The sequence below is a fragment of the Chlorocebus sabaeus genome, chromosome 7 (assembly GCF_047675955.1).
Source record: "Chlorocebus sabaeus isolate Y175 chromosome 7, mChlSab1.0.hap1, whole genome shotgun sequence".
In the NCBI taxonomy this organism is placed as follows: Eukaryota; Metazoa; Chordata; class Mammalia; order Primates; family Cercopithecidae; genus Chlorocebus; species Chlorocebus sabaeus.
In genome coordinates this window covers 133338939-133364341 of record NC_132910.1, presented here as the reverse complement: position 1 = coordinate 133364341, position 25403 = coordinate 133338939, and the positions used below count along the sequence as shown (strand labels likewise).

The 25403-nt window shown below is 38.7% G+C and overlaps 1 protein-coding gene across 18 annotated transcripts in view; it reads right to left on the bottom strand.

Annotated features, from left to right (window-relative positions):
* Positions 1–25403, bottom strand: part of TENM3 (teneurin transmembrane protein 3) — a 1046942-nt gene that overhangs the window by 81063 nt on the left and 940476 nt on the right. For 11 of the 18 annotated variants that reach the window (XM_008000348.3, XM_073017739.1, XM_073017738.1 and 8 more), the window contains 2 exons: positions 2850–2876; positions 207–353 (listed from right to left, as the gene is read on the bottom strand). In XM_008000348.3, the coding sequence (XP_007998539.3) occupies positions 207–353; positions 2850–2876 (174 nt within the window). The remainder of the gene's footprint in view (positions 1–206; positions 354–2849; positions 2877–25403) is intronic. The other 7 variants (XM_073017743.1, XM_073017744.1, XM_073017745.1 and 4 more) reach the window with 1 other exon arrangement.

Genomic DNA, 25403 nt, shown 5'->3' with positions numbered 1-25403 from the left:
TTCCCCGAACGATAATAATCTTGCATTTGTTTCAGGAAAAATGGACAGCAAAATCATTCTATCAGCACTCATACATTTTTCAATCAATCTAATCTATGGGGATCACGGTTTTTTTTTTTTTTTTGGCAACAGATATCTATGTACTCACTGTCACTTATGAACCTGTGCTCTGGCACAGACTTGTGTTCATGCTCAGCATTTCTTACCTCCTTCATTGTCCTTGCTGTCTGTGCAGAGAGTCTCCATGGCTACATCACAGCCCGCTCCTCTCCATCCAGGCTGGCACACACAATGCCAGCCATTTTGGTCCAGGGTACATCTTCCATTGCTGTTGCACAGACCAGGACAACCCTCTGTCAAGACAAAGAAGGAAAACACCAGTGATTTGAGTATTGAGTTTTTGTACCTAAAATAAACAGATAAGGGACACTTAGTGGGAACAGGCCTTTATAAACAGCACAAATACTGTAATTGCACATGGATAGAAACAGCAACATTATCTATGGAATCTAATTCTTATCCAAGTGGCATCTTTGATTGGCCTGACCCTTGAGACACCACTTACCTGTGCAGGACAGAAATATATGCAACGATCCACTAAATAGTTGCAGGCCAGACAAAATTAACTTACATTGTTTCCCTTTAGCAAAGCAACAAGGTATATTGTGTGGTGTGGAAAAGCATCTCAACAAAATAATTTCAGAATCCCTTGTCTAGATTTGTAATCTGTTTTAAACATTACTGGTCATTTATCAGGACATGCGTTCTTAAAACACCTTGTTGCTTAAAAAAATTCCCTCAAACTCCAAAAGCATGAAAGTGGGTATAAGGATATGAATGATGTTAAAAAGAGAACATTAATTTTATCTGGCCTCAGAGTTGCCGTATATTCATGTGAAATTACAGTGCATTAAATAATTGCACAAAGTATAGGCCAGGATTAATGACTATACTTTATGCCAAGAGTACATTCCTTGTCACAGAATAAGCAAAGCCCAGGAAATAGTGAAGCAGCTTAGCATCTATTCTAACAAACATTAGGATTCAGGCTGCATACGGATGGGACAGGACCGACAGGATTTCCAACTAAATGTAATAGCTGTGCATATTGGATTACTTAGGACGGACAAAATGAAATACCATAAGGACCACAATAAAACATTGATAGACTGAACAAAAACACGGTAGTGACGTGCTTCAAGACAGATAGCGAAGAGTGATATTTTGTGACAATCTCCCTAAGGCTTTTATGCTGTTACCTTTATATCCTATCTTGTCTGCTTTTATGGGCAAGGAGGGAAAATTTGGGAAACAATTAAAATAATTTAATATATCCAAAATCTATAATTGTTTCAGTCTAACATGACATTTTAAAAAACAATTTTTGCCACTTCCTACTGATGATATCTGGCATGCAGCCAACGTGATCTGTTTATGAGGATGACACTTGGGTAGATTCTGGTGTCCTTGTTTATGGGTGTGATATGACACTGACAGAAGCGAGGAGAGAAATGCTCTAAAATTCTAAGAATAACTGGCTATTCATCAGATCTCTGTGGACACAGCTATTTATAATTTGGTATAAAACATATTAATAAAAACACTTGCTACAGCAATTGGGGTTTGTTTTATAGCTTCTTATCATTTGAATGCTACTATTGTTCCAGTGACAAAATTTAAGGGAACAATCTGTTTTTAAAGATGTTTATTTTAAGTCTGTGTTAGAAGAATTATTCATATATTGGTGTCCCCTCCTCCACTGTGGAACGTGAAAAGAAAATATCGTAAAGAGACATTCTGTCTCTTAAGATCAGAGTTAACAGAAAGAAGACTATTTTGACTGTCTCTAGTGGAAGAGTACAATGAAATAACACTTATGGATACCATCAGGTCAGGAAGAGATTAATTTTGCTGCTTCTTTTCGCTCAGACAATTACCGTCTGTATTTATGGATTATTCAATAAATAAAAGGTGAATCTTCTTGATGGATGTGTTTTTTTGTTTTGTTTTTAATGAAAATGCAAGGTTGAATTGCCCCACTGACAAGGAGGTGCGGCAGCTGACTGACTGCACGTAAGATTTGGTATATGAAAGCCTGGATATTGCCATGAATATTTTCATATTCTAATGAAAAGCACAAACAAGGAATAGAAAGTAGGTAATCTGAGGAGAAAGGGAAGGGAATTTTCTCTTCTGAAAAAACTTTTTCCATCTATTTCTACGGTAACTGAAGATGTGAGAATCTGCTGTTTTCTGCTGAACAAGGTTATCAGTTCTTTTTTTATAGAATGTACAGTATTTATAGCTTTTAAAAAATAACAAGACATAAATTATGATATCACATATATTTTGAAACATTTAGAAAAAAACCAAAGAAGTTTCTGTATGAAATAAACAAGATTTCTCTCAACATGTTAACCAGAATCTTCTTTAGATTGACAATTTCTTATTCTGTGATAAGAGTATTTGTGATTCTTTAGTTTAGAATTTAAAGCTCATTAAGCTAAATTGCCAACAATGAAGATCTTAAAGCAAAAAGAAAGAAAGAAAGAAAGATACAAAAAAACTCCCAAAACCAAAAAACAGCAAATATACCGTTATCTTCAGTTTCTGGTTCTAGAGAAAACGCTTTTACAAAATAATGAAATCTGTCATAACCCAAAATTATAAAAATGAGACACAGACATTTAAGTCTCAATACTTTAAATCCAAGGCATTTTACATAATTTAAGTCTGATTTGTAATTTACAAAAATATGCATGGAAAACAGTCTATTGTCAAACCTAGTGATACACGGTTATATATAGATATACATGTAGATATGTCAACAAAGAGCAAGTATACAGTACCTTTAACTATCTTATCCAAATAGTGAGCTTGGGAAATTAAAAAGGAAAAAAGAACAGACAGACATTTCAGAAGTGTCACATGGGACAAGAAAATTTTCAGAATTTACATGCAAATTGAGTAGCTGCAGCTGACATAAGACTCACATCATACGACAGAGATGCACTTCATATCTCCTAAAAATGCAGTCTATTCACGTTTTTAGCAAATGCAGTCATGATTCCAGGAAATACTCAGCATTTTCAACTAACTGAACTAACACCACTTTTCACAGATTCTTTGGAATGCACTCCACTCTCGTCATTTCCAACATTCTCCTTGATAATAGCTGAGCAGGACAAATGGAATCAATTCTTTATTCTTAAAGAACTTTGGAAATTTACAACTATGAGATCTACAAATAACAAAACTTTAAAAGTTAATAAATAAGCAAAAAGAAGAAAAATTGAGACTCTTGAGCAAATGTAATATATTGACGTTATATGTGCAAAAGGCACATATAAGTTCTTTAGAAAATGATTATCCAGTATCTCTTGACTGCAAGTCAGATAGACAATGACTTATCACATATATAGCCCATTAGGAAACAGGGACTCCTGTAAGATCCTGTTTATTTTCAGAAACCTACCGGAATAGACTCTTTTTTCCTCACAAAAGGTGTGTAGGAACAGTCAGGACTAAGATTGAATCTTTTTCTGTGCCCGTACCTGTCCCTGTCCACTTGTTTCATGAGGCTACAATTAGGCTATACCTTTCCCCTTGAACTGAGACATAAATGCCTCCCTCATTGTAGAGACCTAATATATTCTTAATCAGCCTCCAATCTCCTCGCTTGGTCAAAATTCATACATCTTTAATGATCTAGAATTGCGTTTCAAAGATGCTTATGCTGATTGGTTTTCACTACTGACATATGCAAATGGTAGCAGAACTCCCAACAGAATGATGGAAACTGTAACTTTCAGTTGGGCCACTCAGGTGTGGTGGTTCTGTCATGTGTGTAAACAGAACTGTATATGGTTTTGACACATCTGTACTGTGTATATGAAAGGATTCTTCACTTTGCCACAGGATTCTATTAGAGGCATTTGAATTGCATTTAAAAATAAGCATGTTTACAGCTAATTGATAATACGATGCAAGGAAAATTATGGTGAAGAAGATATGGTGTTAGGTACTATTCTGAAATTATAATAAAAATAATTTACCTTTAAAAAAAATTATTTATTTATTTATTTTTTGAGACGGAGTCTGGCTCTGTCGCCCAGGCTGGAGTGCAGTGGCGCAATCTCGGCTCACTGCAAGCTCCGCCTCCTGGGTTCACGCCATTGTCCTGCCTCAGCCTCCCAAGTAGCTGGGACTACAGGCGCCCGCCACCATGCCCGGCTAATTTTTTGTATTTTAGTAGAGACGGGGTTTCACTGTGTTAGCCAGGATGGTCTCGATCTCCTGACCTCGTGATCTGCCTGCCTCGGCCTCCCAAAGTGCTGGGATTACAGGCGTGAGCCACCGCGCCCGGCAATAATTTACCTTTTAAACATTAAAATAAAAATGTATTATTGCATAACCGTCATATAATTTCTTTATAATTCCTTCTATATGCTATATACTTTACATGCCATATAAACTAGTAGAGCCCTGTAATAGCTCTATTGATGATTTGAACATAAAGAAAGTGCCATCAAAACTTTTGGAGTCTCTGATTCTCATAGGGTAGTATTTCTATGGAAATTCTTAGTTTACAAAAATTAATAGTGCTGATCACTGTTAGAGAGTAAACCCTTTGCTTTTACATTAGTCCTGCACAACCAAAATAAAGAACACAACTTAATTCTGATCTGGATTAGCCGTTTTAATGGTGGACAAAATTATTTCTAATCAGCCAATCAGATTATTTTTGCCCAGAGAATCAATTATGCAAAAACTGTAGACTGATTTACAGGTAAAGGTAGGTCTTTGGGTCACCAGAACATCAGAGGTAGAACTCAAAGTAGAAAATACATTTAAAATATATAGCCGGTCAAAAGTAACATGATACTTTAAATATTTGCAACACTTAACACAAGTTTTGCAAAAAACTAAAAACCAACCATAAGAAAAAATATCTGTACTGAGAAAGATACCAAGATTTTTCATTTGCATTTTATATCATAGAGAATTGTGAGGCTGAGAGCTTAAAACTAAGAGACAAAGAGGGAAAAACAACAAGGAATATTTTGGCATGGAAGAAAGTCTTTCTGATAATACCACAAAAACCTGGTTCTAAATAATGAAGTTAAAAGGATATGTCAATATATGAGGTTCAAATAATTATTAAAAGTAATAATTGCAACAATATAAACATCATTATATAAACCACAACAGGAAATAATAAAAAAATGCAGACATGTTGGAAGAAGCCATTAGAAATAATAATCATAAAAATAATACAGTATATTTAAAAATTAATGTACCTAACAATTGCTGAAATGCATATGAGGTTGTAAAAAATTACTTTGAAAACTAACGAGTATGTTCTGACACTAGAGAAAAGTCATTCTTCGATCTACTAAGAAGTTGAAACTTGATTTATAGAATAAAATTCTTATAAAAATGGGTGCTAGACATATAAAAGGGGGTCCATTAAAAAACTATTTTCTGGAGCTGGATAAGGTGGGTCACACTTGTAATCTCTGCACTTTGAGAGGCTGAGGCAGGAGGATCACTTGAGGTCAGGAGTTCAAGAGCAGCCTGGCCAACATGGTGAAACCCCAACTCTACTAAAAACACAAAAATTAGCGAGGTGTGGTGGTGCATGCCTGTGGTTCCAGCTACTTGGGAGGCTGAGGCAGGAAAATTGCTTGAACTCGTTAGGCAGAGGTTGCAGTGAGGTGAGATTGTACCACTGCACTCCAGCCTGGGTGACAAAGTGAGACTCTGTCTCAAAATAAAAGAAAACCACAAAAAACAAAAAAAAACCTCCACTACTTTCTAGTAAAATGCTGCAGTCATAAAATACTTTCCCTGGAGTTTTGATTATTTATCTTGGAAGAAGACCCACGTGGGACACACGGCATGAGTAGTACCATATTTCCTGTGAGATGGCAAGTCTTAATCTTTTTTGGGTCTCAGATCTTTGAGTAAACTGGTGAAAGTTTTGGGTTCTCTTCCCAGAAAAATTCACATATGCTCACAAACACAAAATGCCGCCTTTGATTTCAGCTCTTCCATGAGCCCTGGCTCTGTAATGTACAGATTATGAACACCTGGCTGATGTATTAATGATTCCTAAATTTCTAGCTCTGGCCCAGCTCTCTCTCTCCTAGCTCTGACCAGGTTCAGAATGATCCAGGGTGACACACATGAAGCACTTTGCCGCTAGCCTTGCTCACTGTAGGTAATAGGTAATTACACTGTAGGCAAAGTAGGTCATAATAAAGGCTTCCTTTGTGCCAAATACTGTTCTAAGTGCTTATATTATTCTCTCATTTCATCTTCACCACAACCCTGTGATGTAGTAACAGTTGAGACAGTAAATACAGATGAGGAGACAGAGGAGAGGAATGATTATCTTGGGCAAGGTAACGCCTTGGTAACCTAGGCTGACTGGTTCCAGAGCTCACTCTAAACCACTCTGCCACAATGCCATCTCTTGGAGATTTAGAATAAAAGGAAGGTTTTGTTTTTGTTTTTGTTTTTTTTTTTTCCCCCCGTAGAAAAAATTGATGAAAGGAGCTCAGAACCAGACACTTCGTTCTCCAAAGCCACAAGGCAGTTCCACCTTCTTTTACATGTCTTCTACATGGATTCTGCAGGAAAGCACAAGGTAGATCTATAGATGACTTTAAATGCCAAGGCTAATTCTTGGCCTTAACTGTCTTTCAAAACACATTCGGATACACAGCCATCCCTGGAACATAACAAATGAAGCAACCATTCAGGTTTCAAGCCTATGACCCGCGGGTCCTTGGTCTACTTGCTGCTACAGGTAGGCAAAGACTCACGGAAATTTCAAATGTGAAAGAAAAATGTGGTGCACCGAAAATATTTATATTATATATTTAGTCCATAAATTTTCAGTATCAATAAAGCAAATGACTACTACTGTATTCTTTTCACACATCCTCCCTCTAGGTGCTTCCTTTTAAGAATTCCCCTTTGTATTTCGGGAAAGATGGGTGGAGAAGGACACAAGATAATTTGCTCTCTTCTGCACCCCTTAGTGATGGACCTGGACTCAGGCCTCTGAGGATGGGCCTTACTCACATATAGTATTGTTGTATGTTTCATTCCTCCCATATAGATCAGGAAGGAATGGCATCTTTTTGGAATTCTATCTTCAGGCCATTGCCTCATCTGCTTATCTATCAACATTCTGGGCACCCCTCCATCTCTTCTGTTACCTTATTCTTCCTTTTTCCTCCCCCTTCCCCAACACCTCTCTTGGATAAAGTCTAAGAGTATGCACATCAGAGTACGTGTAACAGGAAAACAACAATCAAGAACTAGCTGTGATGAATTCACTTCTACTAACAGATGCCATGAAAATACAAGACTTTAATGAACTTTCTAGGCATAGGTGACTTAATGTGTAAATTGTCCTTATTAGAAATGTAAATTCTAGGCCATGTAAATCACGGCATTCCCACTGCCTGGCTCACAGCAGGCTCTTTTTTTGTGTTTTTAGATACAGGGTCTCACTCCATCACCCAGGCTGGAATGCACTGGCACAATCACAGCTTGGTTCGCTGTAGCCTCAACTTCCTGGGCTTGAGGTGGTGATCCTCCGACCTCAGCCTCCCAAGTAGCTGAGACTACAGGCACACCCCAACCACACCCGGCTAATTTTTCTATTTTTTGTAGAGACGGGGTTTCACCATGTTGCTCAGGCTGGTCTTGAACTCCTGACCTAAAGTGATCTGACTACCTCGGCCTCCCAACCTGCTAGGATTACAGGCATGAGTCACTGTGCCTGGTCAAAGCAGTGTCTTAACATCTGTTATATAAAATGATCAAATGTACTTTTGGTGGCCTTAGTATATCCTCTATGTGTTTACAGCTTTTGAAGAAATTCTATAAGTAATATAGAGACCATCTCTTGAGAAAGAAGCAAAAGTGGGTAAAACCTCATTTTTTATTTTTTATTTATTTATTTTTTTTGAGACAGAGTCTCACTCTGCCGCCCAGGCTGGAGTGCAGTGGCCGGATCTCAGCTCACTGCAAGCTCCACCTCCTGGGTTTACACCATTCTCCTGCCTCAGCCTCCCGAGTAGCTGGGACTACAGGCGCCCGCCGCGTCGCCCGGCTAGTTTTTTGTATTTTTTAGTAGAGACAGGGTTTCACCGTGTTAGCCAGGATGGTCTCGATCTCCTGACCTCGTAATCCGCCCATCTCGGCCTCCCAAAGTGCTGGGATTACAGGCTTGAGCCACCGCGCCCAGCCCAAAACCTCATTTATACCATCCTCCCCCTGTCCTTCACCCATCTGTTCCTCTCCCCTCCCATGTATTCTAACTATGGACAGTAGTATTCACAATAACTACCACTTATTATGTGCGTAAAACTGCTAAGCATTTAATGTGAATTAACCGGCTTAATTTTCACCACCCTGTGGGGTAACAGGTACATTATTATCTTCCCCTATTTCACAAATGAGGCAACTGAGACACAAGAAATTAGATAACTTTCCTAAGATCAAAATGCTAGCAGTGGCAAAGAGAAAGTTCCAACCAGGTAGTCTGACACCAAAATCCATATTCTAAATAAATGTTATAGTTACAACTCAGAAGAACCAGAACTGTGTACCTGTGTAAGGTGGACTGGAAGCATCAACTGTTTATAGATTGGTCAAGGAATTTACTGGAATAAAAAAATCAGACTAAACAACATGGAAATCGTTAGTTCCAACACTGACAGTTAAAGGAAATGAGATAAAAACCTGAATGAATTTAAAATACTTATATGATTACACAGCTTCATAAATGAGAGTACCTTATATAAACTAAAGAAAGCTTTAATGCTGTCATCTGTTCTAAAAAATCCAAAGTTTGGAAAACCAGTGGGTAAGACAGTAGAACTAGGGATAAAACCAGGAAAAATAAAAACAAGTAAGTTTGAAAAAAACAGAAGCCAAAAAGCCCCAAAGAACAGAAGCAGTTGAATGATGTACAAATGTTGGACGAGAAATATCTGCTGAGTACTAGTTCCCAAGAAGGCCACTCAGTTAAAAATGAGGTCTAAGGAGTGTATGTGCCTGTCTGGCTGAGACATGGAATACGATTAATTCCAAGTTTGCTTCCTTTTACCATCAGGCTGACTCGTAAACACAGAGAAGTAACAAAGGCAAGTTGGTTATATAGACATCAGGTAGCTCACAAAGGAAGATCAAATCTGTTTCACTGTGTATAAGCAGTTGTTGATGTGTATGGCTATGAACTACTCACATTGTTTCTGCTGTCAACAATGGGCTTGGGGGGAGCATATTAAATAGTACCGTATAATATTTTCACCGGGCTACTGGCTTGAATCTTGGTACAGCGTAGACATCAGATGCGTACATCATAAAATATAGACATATTCTTCACTATGACAATTACTGTGAAGTCCTTGGAGTAGAGGGCAGATTTTTAGTTAGCATTGAGCATTTCATAATACTTCCGAACACGGACTTAAAAAATGACTCACATCAGTATCTCATTAAAGTTTTAAGTAGGTATCATTCTTAGATTAGTCAAGTACCAATTCCTGCAGGATGACAGAAAAGCTACAGTCTGCAAATAAGTACATATTAAATCCACTTATTCCAATCAGCAACTGTTTAAATCAGCATGCAAGCTGCATACCCATTGATTTGATGTTCCTTAATTGGTGTTCATTGCACTGTTTTATTACTGATTACCATATCATAAAGGATTATGACAGTGATACAAGTTTAAACACCATAAAACAATGTCATATTCTTAAGAGTTTACTCAAGACTCCTTAAAGTATGTTCTCTTTTGCCACAGAATTATCAGATTATGGGCAAGCTCAAAAAAAATTGTTTCCTATTTAGGAAAGTCAATTAATTTGCATTTTACCAACTAGGAAGTGAGGTGGTGTCAGCAAAGAAAAAAAGTATTTTTTTGTATGTGTGTTTGTGTGTGTGCGTGTGCACACGTGATTTAAAGGGATCTGCTCCCCTACAATTGGTAATACTTTTTCAAAAATTTGCTTCAAATAAATTGTTTTTGAAAGTTTGCATATTTTATTCTTTTTATTCTTTTTACAGTTTGGAAACTTGGTGTAAAAATTATCTGAATAAATACACTGCCTCTTACATGCACCTACTCAAGCAGAATACCATACTTCAATTTGGAACAGTATTTATACCAAGGCATTCCAAACGAGTGAAATAATATTTTTTCCTGATTTAAGTCAGCCCAGAAAAATCCAGATTCTATGGAAAAGGTACTTTGAGATAAATCACATTTTATAAAGTCAGCACTGCTGAAAGAGTGCCTTTATAAGCTGCAGAGCTTTGTACAGATGACTGGTAGAACAGAATTTGGTATTTTCCTTCAATTTAGGATTTCATGCCTGACTATGGACTACATACACATAATGGAAGTAACAGTGGAACACTCAAGGTCCAGACGGCTGGCTCACTGATGCTGGGATGTGCACAGCCTATGCAAAGAGATGCCTTGTGTGCTGTGTGATGGATGAGTTTTGTGGTAGCCTTTGCATGTGGGATGATTTCATTCACTGAACCACAAACATACACGTTAGTAACACATCTCCTTTATTTTTTATTCTTTGTGTGAGTTTATTGAATGACACAAGCAAAAAACACATTTTAGGATTTCCTAGATTAAAAAAAACAGGTATATTTTAGTATTCTGATTTGGTAATGAGACTAGGCAGAGACAGCTCTTAACATTAATTAAAAAAACTATAATACAACTATACTAGGTGAATATTTGGCTATTTAAGGTTTTGGAAAAATGAAGTTGGTTATAACAATGATTAGAGTGGTGTCTGGATAGTGTTAACAAATCCAATCACAGGAAGCCATAACAATGATCTACAGATTTGGGCAATATCAATGGGTATAATTTTTGGCCTATAATTGCCACTTTTGTCTACTCACAAGATTTAATATTTAAGAAAAATTTATAGACTAAAACTTTAAAGTATGAAAAATATAATAGGTCTTTCTCATGTCGGTTTTCTTGACCATATCTGGAAAATAATAAACAAGACTGAACAATCCTTTTAACTTACCTAGGATACATTATAATTTATTTTATGAAAATAGTAAACAAATGGCTGTTCTCAAAGGTGGTTTATATAGAAAGTAATTTTTCTTTATTTGTAGGTGAGAGTATGCAAGCATGTGTACCACTTGTATACACTTTTCTCAGTCTTTTCTCATGAGCTGATGCTGGTGACACAAATAATCTACCCACTTTCTGTAAGTGTTTTCCATTGGCCAAAGTCTACATAGATTCCAGCCTACTAATTTCCAGTGACAGAAAAACGGGACATTAATTTGAATTTTGAAAGGAGGTGGGCAGAGTGTACAATAGCTCACAATGTTCTTAAATCTTCCATAGTATAAACTGATTTTCCTCAAACTATTTCTTACTGTTGTAATTGTTGTTTTTTATTTTGGCAAACTACAAGTTCTGTTATCAGCTATCATTTAAAAGTTCCTGGATAAAAAAAAGTGGTACTTTATTAAGACATCACTGGCATTATTGTTTTTGCATCTGTTTCTATGACAATTCAATCTTTTGTAACAGGGACATAGCTATTAATTTATTTTCATTACATAAAAATTGATTTTCATCTATTCCACTATACACATACACACAAGAACAATTAAAAAACAATTCAGGAGGCAGGACAGTCTATCTAGGGCTTAAGAGCGTAGGCTTGGGCCGGGCACGGTGGCTCACGGCTGTAATACCAGCACTTTGGGAGGTTGAGGTGGGCGGATCATGAGGTCAGGAGATTGAGACCATCCTGGCTAACACGGTGAAACCCCGTCTCTACTAAAAAATACAAAAAAAAAAATTAGCCAGGCGTGGTGGCGGCACCTGTAGTCCCAGCTAATTGGGAGGCTGAGGCAGGAGAATGGCGTGAACCTGGGAGGCGGAGCTTGCAGTGAGCTGAGATCCCACCACTGCACTCCAGCCTGGGAGAGAGAGCAAGACTCCGTCTCAAAAAAAAAAAAAAAACAGAGTGTGGGCTTGGAAATTGCTTACATGGGTCTGGAGTCTGATTTTGTTGCTTACTAGCTGTGCATCCACAGAAAAGTTACATAACCTTTCGGAGCCTCAGTTAAATCTTCAATGGAGATTTTACTAGTTTCTAGCTGAGAATTAAATAACATAATTAATGTAGAACAGTTTGCATTGTGCCTTAGCAAATAGTAAATGCTCAACAAATATTAAATATTATCGATTCATCTTATTAATAGGGATAGTTTAAAAAGGACAAACTCATGAGGCAACTGGTATTTTTTTAAGCGACTATGAAGAAGAAAAAGTCTGACTTTGAGGAAAGAAATGTGCGATTGGCAATGATTTGGTTTCATAAGCCCCAGGGTCCATTCTGCCCCATAGCAGCAGGATAAGCCCCTTTACTCTGCCTCCCTCCCTAAGCTGTCCTCCTTTTGCTGAGAACTTCATATGAACTGGCTTGTTCCCAGAGTAGGGACAACTCCATTTTGGAGTCAGGAAGTTTTCTTCTTCCTTGTCTCTCATAAACCGTCTGCTGGTTAGATGCACAATTCCTGGTCAACATGGAGTTCAGTTTTTTGGAATAAAGAACACATCACAATTTGCCCTTATATATTTTCTGCTCCCTCACTAGTAACTTTATTTGAGCAAGACAAATTAATGTTTTCTTAAAAAGTGTAGGTACTCACACAAATATTCACATACTGCACTCACAAATTCAGAAACACAAGCCATGGATTTACAATAACTATTCGGAAATGAAGACATTTGAATATCATATTTTACATGCATATCCCTATCCTTACATTGTGAATTTGCTACAGATTTTTCATTATGAAATACACTGAGCAGACAGGATATATATTGCTAACTTTTCATAGCAGAATGGTATAAGTTTATGTGTCACCATTCTTAAATACAGGAGGAAGCCCACCCTTGGCGGAGACAATCCCTTCCAGTAGCTGTGGGTGGCACACAAACATGTAGTCATAATTGCACATCTAGACTTTTACTATGTGGTTTGTTCCTACAGTGGTCACAATTCAGACGACAACGCTTTTAGGGGCAGGAAAGAGTCAGAGTAAGTGAAATAACCAGTTTCCTCTCTGCATTTTATGGCAGCTATATGGTGATTTTTTCCTTATCTATACCAATGTATTGCAGTGGATCACTCACACACATAACAATCACTACTGGGGACTCATCTTAAACGTCAAGAGTCGGGGCTGGGCGCACTGGCTCACGCCTGTAATCCCAGCACATTGGGAGGCTGAGGCGGGCGGATCACGAGGTCAGGAGCTAGAGACCATCCCGGCTAACACGGCGAAACCCCGTCTCAACTAAAAATACAAAAAAATTAGCCAGGCCTGGTGGCGGGCACCTGTAGTCCCAGCTACTCGGGAGGCTAAGGCAGGAGAATTGCTTGAACCCAGAGGCAGAGGTTGCAGTGAGCCGAGATCGTGCCACTGCACTCCAGCCTGGGCGACAGAGCAAGAGTCTGTCTCAAAAAAAAAAAAAAAAAAAAAGTCAAGAGTTGGACTGTATGTGAAAAGTATTATTTAACACCTTATTGTTCAGGTGGGGACTAATGAATGAATACCTTATGTCATGAATTCACAATTAGATTGCTTATGTGTAGCCACATGCTTTCTATGGACACATATGTAAATATTAATTTTGGACAGAACGGTAATCATTCAGCACCATAACAATGAAACAGCTATAACTTGTCTGGTGGGCTAAGCGACGGAGCCGCAGGCGAGCTCCACAGTCAGATGGCTTTACCCACCCATGCTTCAAGTTAAAGACTTTTCTAAAAAGAGGTGTTGACAAATCAGAACAACTAGGCATAGTTTTGATGCAAATTGACCAATTTGCAATGTAGATTACCCTAAAAACTAATTTAGTATATAAGAAAAATTAAGCTCTGTTGTTAAAAGAAGACATTATATCACATTTAGATATAGTAGATTCCCCACCAACATAATTATTTACTAATTTCATTCAACCAACAGAGTTTAATGGAAAAGCAGCTGGCAAAGTATTCACACTTATGGACCTCCTCTGACTGCTCCTTAATTTATCCAAGGCACATGCCTGTTAAATCCCAGAAATGATAGTCATATTTCAGACAGCTGGTTTCCAGCTTCATTAAAGGGGCACTCAAAAAAGAGAGGGTCACTCAACTTATCATGAAGAGCAACAGACAAAAACTGGCTCCAGTCACACCCTCATCTGCAAATACGTTAAATATGAAGGCTGCAGGAAGGCCGTGCCTCTGTATGGATAGACACCATAACCAAACTTGCACTTTAAAATAGGGAGGTGGAAGAGGAACTGTTTTAAGATGAAAAGAGGCTATTTTCAACTTGTCATATTCAAGAAATGGCAAAGATAAATTCAGCCATTGAAAGGATACCAACATACCATGTGCGAAGGGATAATCATACTTCTTAAAATTGTGGGCTTAATTTCTCTGCCCTTACATTAAACTGAATGAAAAGTCCCCAACATTTCATTTACTTTGTTAGGTAATAAGGATCTCAGCATATAAGGAAAATTACTTCAAATCCTCATAAACACCTCACTAGCTGCCTTTCACTCTCCAGTTACCTGGCTTACTTTTGGGAAGAATGTGGCATCCTTATAATCTGGAACTTGAGATAATCTTTCTCTTCCTTGCTGATGTCGTGAAATAGCTGACAACATATTATTTTGCACCTGGTTTCACTCTCAAATGCCTTGGATCTAAACTTTTCAATAAAAGGCTTCTGATGAACTTGGCAAGCAGAAGAAGGAGCATTTTCCATCTTTATTTCTGGTTAAATTGTATATCCAGTCAATTGAGCTTTAAAACCTCCAATATACTAGGTTTTGGTGGTAATTAAAATTGTAGATGGTTTTTAAAAGATACAAATTAATGAGGTGTTCCAAATGGAAAAAAGATACTCTAGTATATTAGTAAAGGAACAAAATGTCAAGTTTCTAATGAAATAGTATAGTACAAATTTGACAGATGACTTACTTGGCTTTCATTCAGATACTATGTCTCTCAATAAACTTTTTAAAAAACAACTTATATTCGTTTAAGATGGGACATGTGGTTTCAGAAAGAAAAATGGAAACCACAGGCATGAACACATGAATATATTCGTATTTTAAGTTTCTGGCCTGGCCTATAACTGTAATTAAAATTAATGGATTCAAAAATTTCCTTGAGATAACAATTATAATTTATAAGTTGTTTCCCTAAGACACAGAGCCACTACACAGTAAACTATTTTGAGACTTAAAAGAACTAGTTAGCAAACCACTAAGTTCACGGTGGGAAACAAACGCAAGGTACGGGGAAAGGAAGGAATCGGGCGTGCCAAGCCTAAAGAAATCAGGCAGATTTCAATGACATCTAACTCATCAAAAAACAATACAAATCCTCACAGTTTCTTACGTATTGCTCCCAGTCGAGAAAAATCACAACAGGTTTAACTCTCCATTCTTTCTGAAACAGCTGCTTCTAATGCCAGTGGCCTGCCTTCCAGAGGGCCCTGCAGGAGAAAGCTTCATTTGTCAGGAGCTATTGGGACTCAAGTTAGACCACAGGAGGCAGACTGGAAAGAAATTCCTGCACAAGCAAACACCACAGTATAGAATTCATTTATCATATGACCCTAAACAAGCATGTGAAGCATATTTCTTTGAAAGAACTCTAAATTCTCATCCTCATAGGCTACGTGTAAATTACTTCAGTGGGAAACGTATGTTAAATCCAGATGTATTCACCCACAAAGCAGTTATTTCCATTCAGAATTGAGTCTCAGAAGGCCTAAAAAATGCTCCTTTTCTAAAGTATGGGAAAAAAACAACATGTAATGTTTCCCAAAACAACACACCTGTCCTAGAAATTTACCTCTCAGTAGCACTGGCACTGCCGTCTGATATGAAACCACGCAGCTTTAGCTGATGACTATGTTGTTGTCTCTCTTTTTTGTGAGGATAAATTATGGCATGAAGGATAGGGTGGAGAAAAAGGGAACTCAAGGCCTGATGTCAGTAGTGAGAGCTGTTTATCCCTACACTTACTCCACTCTTAAGGACAGAAACCGAGGCCTTGGGAAATTATTTAGTGGAAAATAAATCACCAGCATGATTGGAGATTACGTATCCACATGGCCCTCGGGACTACGACTTTTCCTGACAGTTACGCAGCAAGTCAGATGTAGAAGTCAGTGCGGAGTCTCATCCACTTCTTTGAGGATGTAATCGGTAATCTGAGTTGCAGATGTAATTCTAACCGGACTTTTGGAGACATCGTATGACTCACCCAGGAAGGTGAAGGAGATAAGGAAGGAGGGACGCTACAAGGTTAAATTTGTAACACACTTCACAAGAAGTTGGTAGAGGAGTCCAAACTAGTAACACCTTTGAGGCTCTATAGTATACAGACTGTAACAGTGGAAATTGAATTATTTGATAAAACCTTGGCGTGCAGTATTTAAGGCTAAACTATGATAGAAACACAGAGTCAAACTTACTAAAGTTTCCAATTTAGATCACTAAATTTGTTTTTGTTGGTTGATGACTCTCTCACTCAACAGGCTGTGGAACACTGAGCGAGAGACAAATTTGGCTCAAAACGCAGATCTACCATTGTTCTCAGTGCTGGCTGCAAGGAAGCAGAACCCCAAGCTCCATGTCCTTTTTTTGATGAAATTGGTATATGCAAAGAAAAGCAAATACAAAGGAATGATTTGAAGGACAGACAGATTGCAACATCAGAATAAACCTTATCTTTGTAGTAGTTTAAAAAATATTGAAACAGTAGAGAACACTGACAACGCAACAAAACAGGGCCTCCACCTTTTAGAAAGAAAGCAGGCATGCATTTGTAGATAAGAGATTCAGTGACCTCTTCTTCTAAAAATTACAAGACTGAGGCCGGGCGCGGTGGCTCAAGCCTGTAATCCCAGCACTTTGGGAGGCCGAGGCGGGCGGATCACGAGGTCAGGAGATCGCGACCATCCTGGCTAACACGGTGAAACCTCGTCTCTACTAAAAATACAAAAAAACTAGCCGGGCGAGGTGGCGGCGCCTGTAGTCCCAGCTACTCGGGAGGCTGAGGCAGGAGAATGGCGGGAACCCGGGAGGCGGAGCTTGCAGTGAGCTGAGATCCGGCCACTGCACTCCAGCCTGGGCCACAGAGCGAGACTCTGTCTCAAAAAAAAAAAAAAAAACAGGACTGAAGGGATTACAGAGACTAAAGACTATATAAAACTGTTAACGGAAGAAACTAGACTAAAATGAGAAAAACAGTATTGAAAGGCCCTCAAAGGATACTGTTATCTCAATGGAAGAAACAGACACCTAAATCAGCCCGGTTCTCAGAACATGGGCGACACTCCTGAGCTCCGAAGGGGCTTTCCATGACTCTCTCAGGGATCTCTGCCCCCTCTGTCCATCAAATTTCTTATTACTGAGAATCACTGGGACTTGCAGAGCAGGAGGGACCTCAAGAAGTTCTTGTTCTGCAAGCTTCACAGGAGGTTTTTCAGCCTGTCAGTTTAGGAGACTTTCCCCTGGATTTCCAGGGCCAATCAAGTCAGTTTAGGAGAATCTCCCCCTCAACTCCATGCCTGCTGCCTCCTTGGTGACCCACTCTCCACTGTGAATGACAGATCACGAGGCATCTATGTCCAGACTATTCATGTGTCAGGAAGTAGAAGGGATTAGTTCTCCTTGTATCCAGCATGCACTCCTGTTTTTCTGGAGGAATTAGCCGAGGCTAATTCCTCTGCCTAGAGACAAGATTTAGCAGGGAGGAATTAGTCACAGTCAGTTTGTTATGAATTTCAGTCCAGAGACTAGCAACAAGAAGAAGAAGACACATCTATAGGGTGTTTACTGCATGCCAGGCACTGTGCTAAGTGCTCTTCCACATGACCTGGCCCATTTAATACCCTCAGGAACTCTACAAGGTAGTTATTATTTTCATTCCCACTTTATAGATGAGGAAACTGAGGCACAGCGGGCTTAAAGTAATTTCCCAAGATCATACAGACATGAAGTGACAGAGCCGGAACCAGGGGGAAATCCAGGGTTTATGGGTCTGAAATTTACTAATGTGGGAGGCCCTCTTTAAGAAAAAGAATATCAAAATATAAATATGAAATTGGTATAAAAGGATGTAGAATGAGAAAAACCACAACAAAACATTATTTTTCAGTTAATACCACAAATATCAGAGAAACCATACACATTTTTTTTTTTTTTTGAGACGGAGTTTCGCTCTGTCACCAGGCTGGAATGCAGTGGGGCAATCTTAGTTCACTGCAACCTCTGACTCCCTGGTTCAAGCTATTCTCCTGCCTCAGCCTCCTGAGTAGCTGGGATAACAGGCATGCACCACCATGCCCAGCTAATTTTTGTATTTTTAGTAGAGATGGGGTTTCACCACGTTAGCCAGGATGGTCCTGATCTCCTGACCTCACTATCTACCCGCCTAGGCCTCCCAAAGTGCTGGGATTACAGGCATGAGCAACTGTGTCTGGCCCCATATACATTTTTTTATTCAGTGCTTGTCATGCCTCTAATGAACATTTTTCCTATATTTTTGGGCTATAATTACTCTTTAATTGCCTCTTTATATGACAATGATTTTTGTAATATTTTCTATAGAGAGTATAGAAAGATAATTCAGTCTATATTCTGTGCGATAGTTTACTTTTCATTATTGATAAAACTATCAGTAGTAGTCCAATTGACTTCAAAATTTGTTATTGGTAATGTCATGTAAATTTGTGCCATTATTGTCAAGTTTGGAAAGGCTTTTTTTTTTGTTGTGTAATAAACTGATCTTAAGTATGCTGAGTTGGTAATACTCATTAACTATTTTGTTGTGATGTCCGCACAGTAGAATATTTTGAGTTTTATGTTAACTTTGCAATGTCAGTATTTCACATCACATAAACAAGACTTTCTGGTGCACTCATGTGATTCAGTGATACTCTGGGATGCGTAACATATGTGATTTCACACACCGCTGAACTTAATATTTGCAGTACTGCTGCGGAGTTATACCCTACAAATACAGGAATTCTGATAAATACTCAAAGGAGAAATACTCATCTAAAAGGAAAAGCTATGGCATGTTTATAATTATATAAACTCTATTATCAAATACACGCCTGGTAGGAGAAAACTTCTGCTTTATTTAGGCATTTTAGGTATTTGATGACACGAGGAATTTTCCAGACTAGCTTCTATTTCCATACATTTCAAACCTTATTTCTCCTCCAATACCTACTTGCTTCTAGTGCAAAGCTCCACAGGACAAAGTCATATCTTCATCTAATTACTCCCTGACCCTGTACTTTCATGTCACTAGGTGAGTCAGTGGAAGGTAGGAAGATTCCTAGGTGGCTAGCAGTAACAACCAGAGACAGAAGTGATTTCACACGTCATATGCATATCCCATTAAATCTAAACTAAATGTACCCCCAGATCAAATTCTCCTTATCAGAATTCTCACAATGCCCACAGCCACCCCAATGCCATCCTGCCCGAGGAAAAGTGTGGTGAAAAGGAAGTTGGAGTGTGAAGAGTCAGAAGTCAGTTGATTTGCAAGTTTTATATTAACATATGACACCTGAACCCATGGTGTCCCCTTGTGGGATCTTAGGAGGGGCCAGTGCAAATGAAACCCTGACATTCATGCTTCACCAGCTTCACAGTAAACCTGTCTCTGGCGAGGTCAGGGACGCTGGTAGTTTGGCGCAGGGTTGTCTTTCGTCACCACTACCAACCACTGACTGATGTGAAGCCAAATGCCTCCCAGAACAGCCATTTGTGGGCATGATGTGGCGTCCTATATCCACTGTGAATGGAAATTATCAACAGAATGTGACTTAAAATCTACAAAGACATTTTTAGAATTACACGTTGTTTTATTTTGGATATGATGCTCAATTTGGGAAACACTGCAAAAGTTCCGAAGAATACTGAGTTTTGTAATTTAAGTCAAGCATCTATCAGAGCGGTCACTTTATTTTCAAATTTGTCACCTACTTTTTAACAATTAAAATACTATTCTTTCACCATTGTCTGAGATAAGAATTAGAATACCAAGCCTAAGCTTGTCCGTACCAGTAAAAGTTTTGCTCTTTCTCTCTTTCCACCCCATATTGTTTCCGAAATACCTCCCCAGCTGTGTGCATTTCATTTTCAGTTTCTAATCTTCAGCCTCCGAAAGCCCAAGAGCAGCCCTGGTGTTTAACAGAGGATGCTGAGTACTGCATGTGTAAGTTTTGTCTGAGCAAACAAAGCCTGTCTTTGTGATCATTAATGATCTCGTTTCCCAATGTACTGAGAATTAGAATAAAAACAAATAGCTGGTCTTTTGTAGTTTAAAGGAATTAGGATGTCCCCTAGGCTACATTTCCATTTGAATTGCCTAAAAGTACATGAAAATCAATGTAGCTCAATAAAGAACTCTGTGCTTGAGACATTACTAGAAGAAAAATACATCAGTATCCTCCACCTTTCTTTCATCATCACGATTTTAAAAAACAACGCTCGGCTGGCTACGGTGGCTCATGCTTATAATCCCAGCACCTTGGGAGGCTGAGGCGGGTGGATTGCTTGTGTCCTGGAGTGTGAGACCAGCCTGCCTGGGCAACATGAAGACACCCCTTCTCTACACAAATACAAAAAATTAGCCAGGTGTGGTGGCTCACTCCTGTGGTCCCAGCTATTCGGGAGGCTGAGGTGGGAGGATCACTTGGGCTCGGGAGGCAGAGGCTGCAGTGAGCCCTGCCTGTTCCACTGTGGTCCAGCCTGGGCAACTGAGTGAGACCCTTCTCAAAAATAAAAAAATAAACGAAAATTAAAAAAAAAATAAAACCAACTCTCAAACCGTTAACCCAAACATAAAAATTTCTTGTTAAACAATATCCATTATAAGACTAGATTATATTTTATAATAATAAAATGGAAATGTCATTAACTCTTTAAAGTAAATTTCCTGGACAGGAGTTTTGTTCTGTTGTTCTTCTTTTTGAATGTTGGCACCCAGAACATTTTCTGGGTTGTACTTTGTCTTATTTATACTTAATAACAAAATTAAAACTTGAATTTATTGAACATCATTTGCTAAATGCTTTACATTCTAGTATTCCATTTAATTCTAATAATCCCATGAAGTACATAATACTCACATTTCATATAAAACCGGTTAAATGACTTGCCCAAGGTCACTCAGTGGTACGGAAAGAATTCCAATTCCCAAAGCTTTTAAACATTACAGTATTCCACTTCAAAATCTCATATATGTACTATTACAGCCATTTTACATTTGGGAAAAAACCCAACTGAGGCTGAGAACAGTTAAGATACAAGTTCAACTACGGGCGCGGTGGCTCATGCCTGTAATCCCAGCACTTTGAGAGGCCGAGGTGGGTGGATCACCTGAGTTCAGGAGTTTGAGACCAGACTGGCCAACACAGTAAAACCCTATCTCTACTAAAAAAATACAAAAATTAGCTGGGTGTGGTGGCGGGCGCTTGTAATCCCAGCTACTTGGGAGGCTGAGGCAGGAGAATCACTTGAACCCGCAAGGTGGAGGTTGCAGTGAGCTGAGACTGCGCCATTACACTCCAGCCTGGGTGACAGAGTGAGATTCCATCTCAAAAAACAAAACAAAACAAAACAAAACACCAGTTACAGTGAATAAATTGTAAAACTGACTTATAAACATTTTATTTAAAATGTCAAAGCCCATACCTTTTTTATTTACGTTACCCTGAGTTTTGTAAGAAATTGTTCTTAGTATCACAGAAGAGATGTTCAATAATTGCTTACTGGACAAATAAATGAATTAATTAACAAATAAAAAGTAAGTGAGGCATGCAAAGTAGAGCATCCCACAAAACGAACCCCAAGTGATCTGAAAAAGTAAAGATGGTTTCTTGCTATGTTTCAGTGCCACAGGAAAACCAAAATCAAAAGTTAAATGACATAGAGATAAAAAGAGAACCCCATGTTTAAATCTAGTAGTTTTCCAAATAAAGCAGAAATTATCAACAGTGAAAAAATCCTGGAACTGCAAGAGACCTCGAGGGGTCCTTCAAATAGGGCTACTACACAAGAGACTTGATCTTTTAGGATAATGGATGGAGAGAAGTTAAAAAAAAAACTCCCATTCTAAAAATACTCCTTAAGCTAACAAAAAGAACTGACAAAACCTCCAGTGTTTCACACCTAAGTAATCACAGTATTAAGCTTTAACAACACTATGATTACTTGGGAGGTTCCCAAATTTCTTGAGTAGCTTGTTCCAGGATTTAAATATGCTTTCTGACCCGAGGTTCTTCATTATATCTAACAAACATTTATACAATATAAACCCATATTCTCCACTTCTGTCTCCTGGATAAATGGAAAATGCCAATCAGCCTCTGGAAGACAACTTGCCTGTCTACAGAGAGCTGAGCCTTCTTTCCCTTCACAGCAACCCCCCACGGGAGATAACAATCAAAGACATTATTCAATCATTTCCCTGCTGTGGTCTCGATCTCATCTACAGCCTCCAATTCTCTGGGATACAAATGAATGACTTCTGGGGTAAATCTCTTCCACAAATACCAAAAAGAATAGTTCTTGTGGAAGTGATAGGTGAGCAGTTGTCAAAATTTGGTATTTAGTATTTCTCATTGCCCAGGTTATTTACTTCGTATTACACTTAAAAGTGACTGATTCTGCCTATAACTATCTGTTCAGCAGAGCCTACCACTGCATTTGCATTGCATCTGTGGCCAACTAACCGCATCTACAGGTCATTCCCACAGGAGATTTTCCCTCTTTTTCTAAGCAAGAAGAAGCCCAATTTCTCTGACCTACCTCAACTCTCACATTACAGAACTGTTTAAGTTTTCCATAGAGATAGCCAGATAATATTCTTATTGTGTCAACTATTATTTAAAAAACATTTCATTACATTTAATATATTTTTAACTTGTCTCTGAATTCTCTAAATATTTTTACATCTTTCCTACCTCATGAAAAACAACGGCAGCCCATGAATAGAATCGTTTGAAGCTTATATGGAATGGTCACATATAACAGAGAGTATTTTTGTAGTGGAGCATCTGTGTCAGTGCTATTACTATTAAATCATTTTAGCAGTAAGTACTGGTGCTTATTTGATGTGGCTTAATCATGTAACTGCTCTTTCTCTTTATTTACTAAAGGGTCTTATAATCATGAAGGCCTTATGGGGAGGAAAGGAGAATATCTATTTTAATCACAATATTGCTAAAAGTAGATTTCTCCTTGTTTCATTTTCCATCTGCATGCATCACTAATCAAAGGGAAACCCAAGAAAGGAGGACTTGGGACGATGAACCTGCAGACGAATATGCCTAATTTGCTGAACACATGATTCATAATGAGAGGAAAATATGAATACTCTAACAAAAATATCAGAATGGAATCCTTTCAGGTAGATAGGGCGTTCAGTGAACACTTCAAATTCATAACCTATTTTACTCTCAAAATGCTTATGGTTTTATGAAAGCATGGACAGAGTTTATGAAGACAGTAAGATGACTAATGAAGAATGTCCTTTGCTTTCTAGTGGGAACTTTTGTTTGCTTCTGTTTACTTTCTCCTCCATTTCTCTTTCAGTTAACCTCCCTGTTTGGTATTCAATGAGATGGCACATAATATGGAGAAAGAAAACAATCTTGCTGATTTATAAGCATTCTTTCATCAAGTGGCAGCGTCTTTCAGCCAGATGCATGAGAGTTGAAATGGAGAGGAAATGCAACAACAGTAACCATCCCAAGTGAGAAAACACACCAGAGTTTCCTGGGTGTTTAATCCATGGCTCACAAATGGTCCCTTAGGGCCACTTAGGGCCCTAACCCCCTAACCAGGAAACTATGGTGGGCATATACACAGGTAGTAAGGAAACATGGGAAAGGCAATTGGGTCTTTGTATGCCAACACTGGAAATAACTCATCTTATTAGTATAAAAGAGCAGAAAATGCTTTAAAGGCACTCTGCATCTTTTAAAAGGTTCACATCTAAGATTTATTTTTAAATGAAGCAGGTCCCTTATTTCCCACACTGCTACTCATATGGAGTATAAAGCAACAGAATAAATGAAAATAATAGAAAATGGAATTGTGAAGAACTATTGCAGGGTTTATTAAATTGTAATACAAAGACCCACTGCTAACAAAAATCCTGTTTGTTCCTAAATAACTAGGAATTTGTTCAAGAACAGCTCATCTACGGGAAACTTTTATCCGTGTAATAATACCAAGGCCACTGAGAACAACACTAAAATGATCTGGTGAATAACTATTGGTTGGTAAGTTAAACCTGCCAATGGATAACTTTTTGGTACACTTCCTGGTTTTCAAAGCTATACACACGTGTTTGCTGTACTTCCTAAGATACATACAGTCAGATCATAACTTTTCTCCCTCAGCTAGACTCAATTCACTTCCTCTGATTGGGTATCGGGTGGTGGGGTCACAAAGAATGAGGGGATATGATCAGAGGTATAGTTTTCCCGCCCTGCCTCTGGTATACAGGCATTCTGGCACCTGGGACGTGGAGCTGTTTGGTTATAGAGGTATTGCACTGTCCCTTGTATGGCCACAAAAGGATACACAAATCCTGCTCATCAATTTTTTTCTGCCTTAATGTAGTTCACATGAACCATCTCTACCACTGCCCCAGAAGGCCTCTCTTTGGGAGGGGAAGGGCACATCAGTGGGTATGAGCCCTGTGCAAGCGCTATGACTGTGGGCACCTGTTGTTGATTTCAGCAGAAACTATAAATGTTTCCCCAGCTGTAGGCAGGAAGCTCCAATTCAACCAGTGAAGCTCCAAGGATGCTGTGCAATTAAGAGCTAACAGTGGGTCTGATTCGCAGGATTTTGGCGGGCTGTCCCTTGGCTGGCATCTGGAAATGTGGATGTTCCCTACACTGATAAGGTTATTTTGTCCACACCCACTCTTCTTACGAGAGTTGGGATTTTGGTGGTTGTGGCAGACAGAGGATACCTCCTAGAACAGCCCCAATAAAAACCTTAGACTCTAAGTCAGGGAAGTCCAATCTTTAGGCTTCCCCGGGCCACCATGGAAGAATAAAAATCGTCTTGGACCACACATAACATACATTAACACTAACAATAGCTGATGAGCTAAAAAATTGCAAAAAAAATCTCTGTTTTAGGAAGGTTTATGAATTTGTGTTGGGCCTCATTCAAAGCTGTCCTGGGCTGCATATGCCCCACAGGCCACAGGCTGGACAAGCTTGCTCTAAGTCTCGAACAGGCTTCCTTG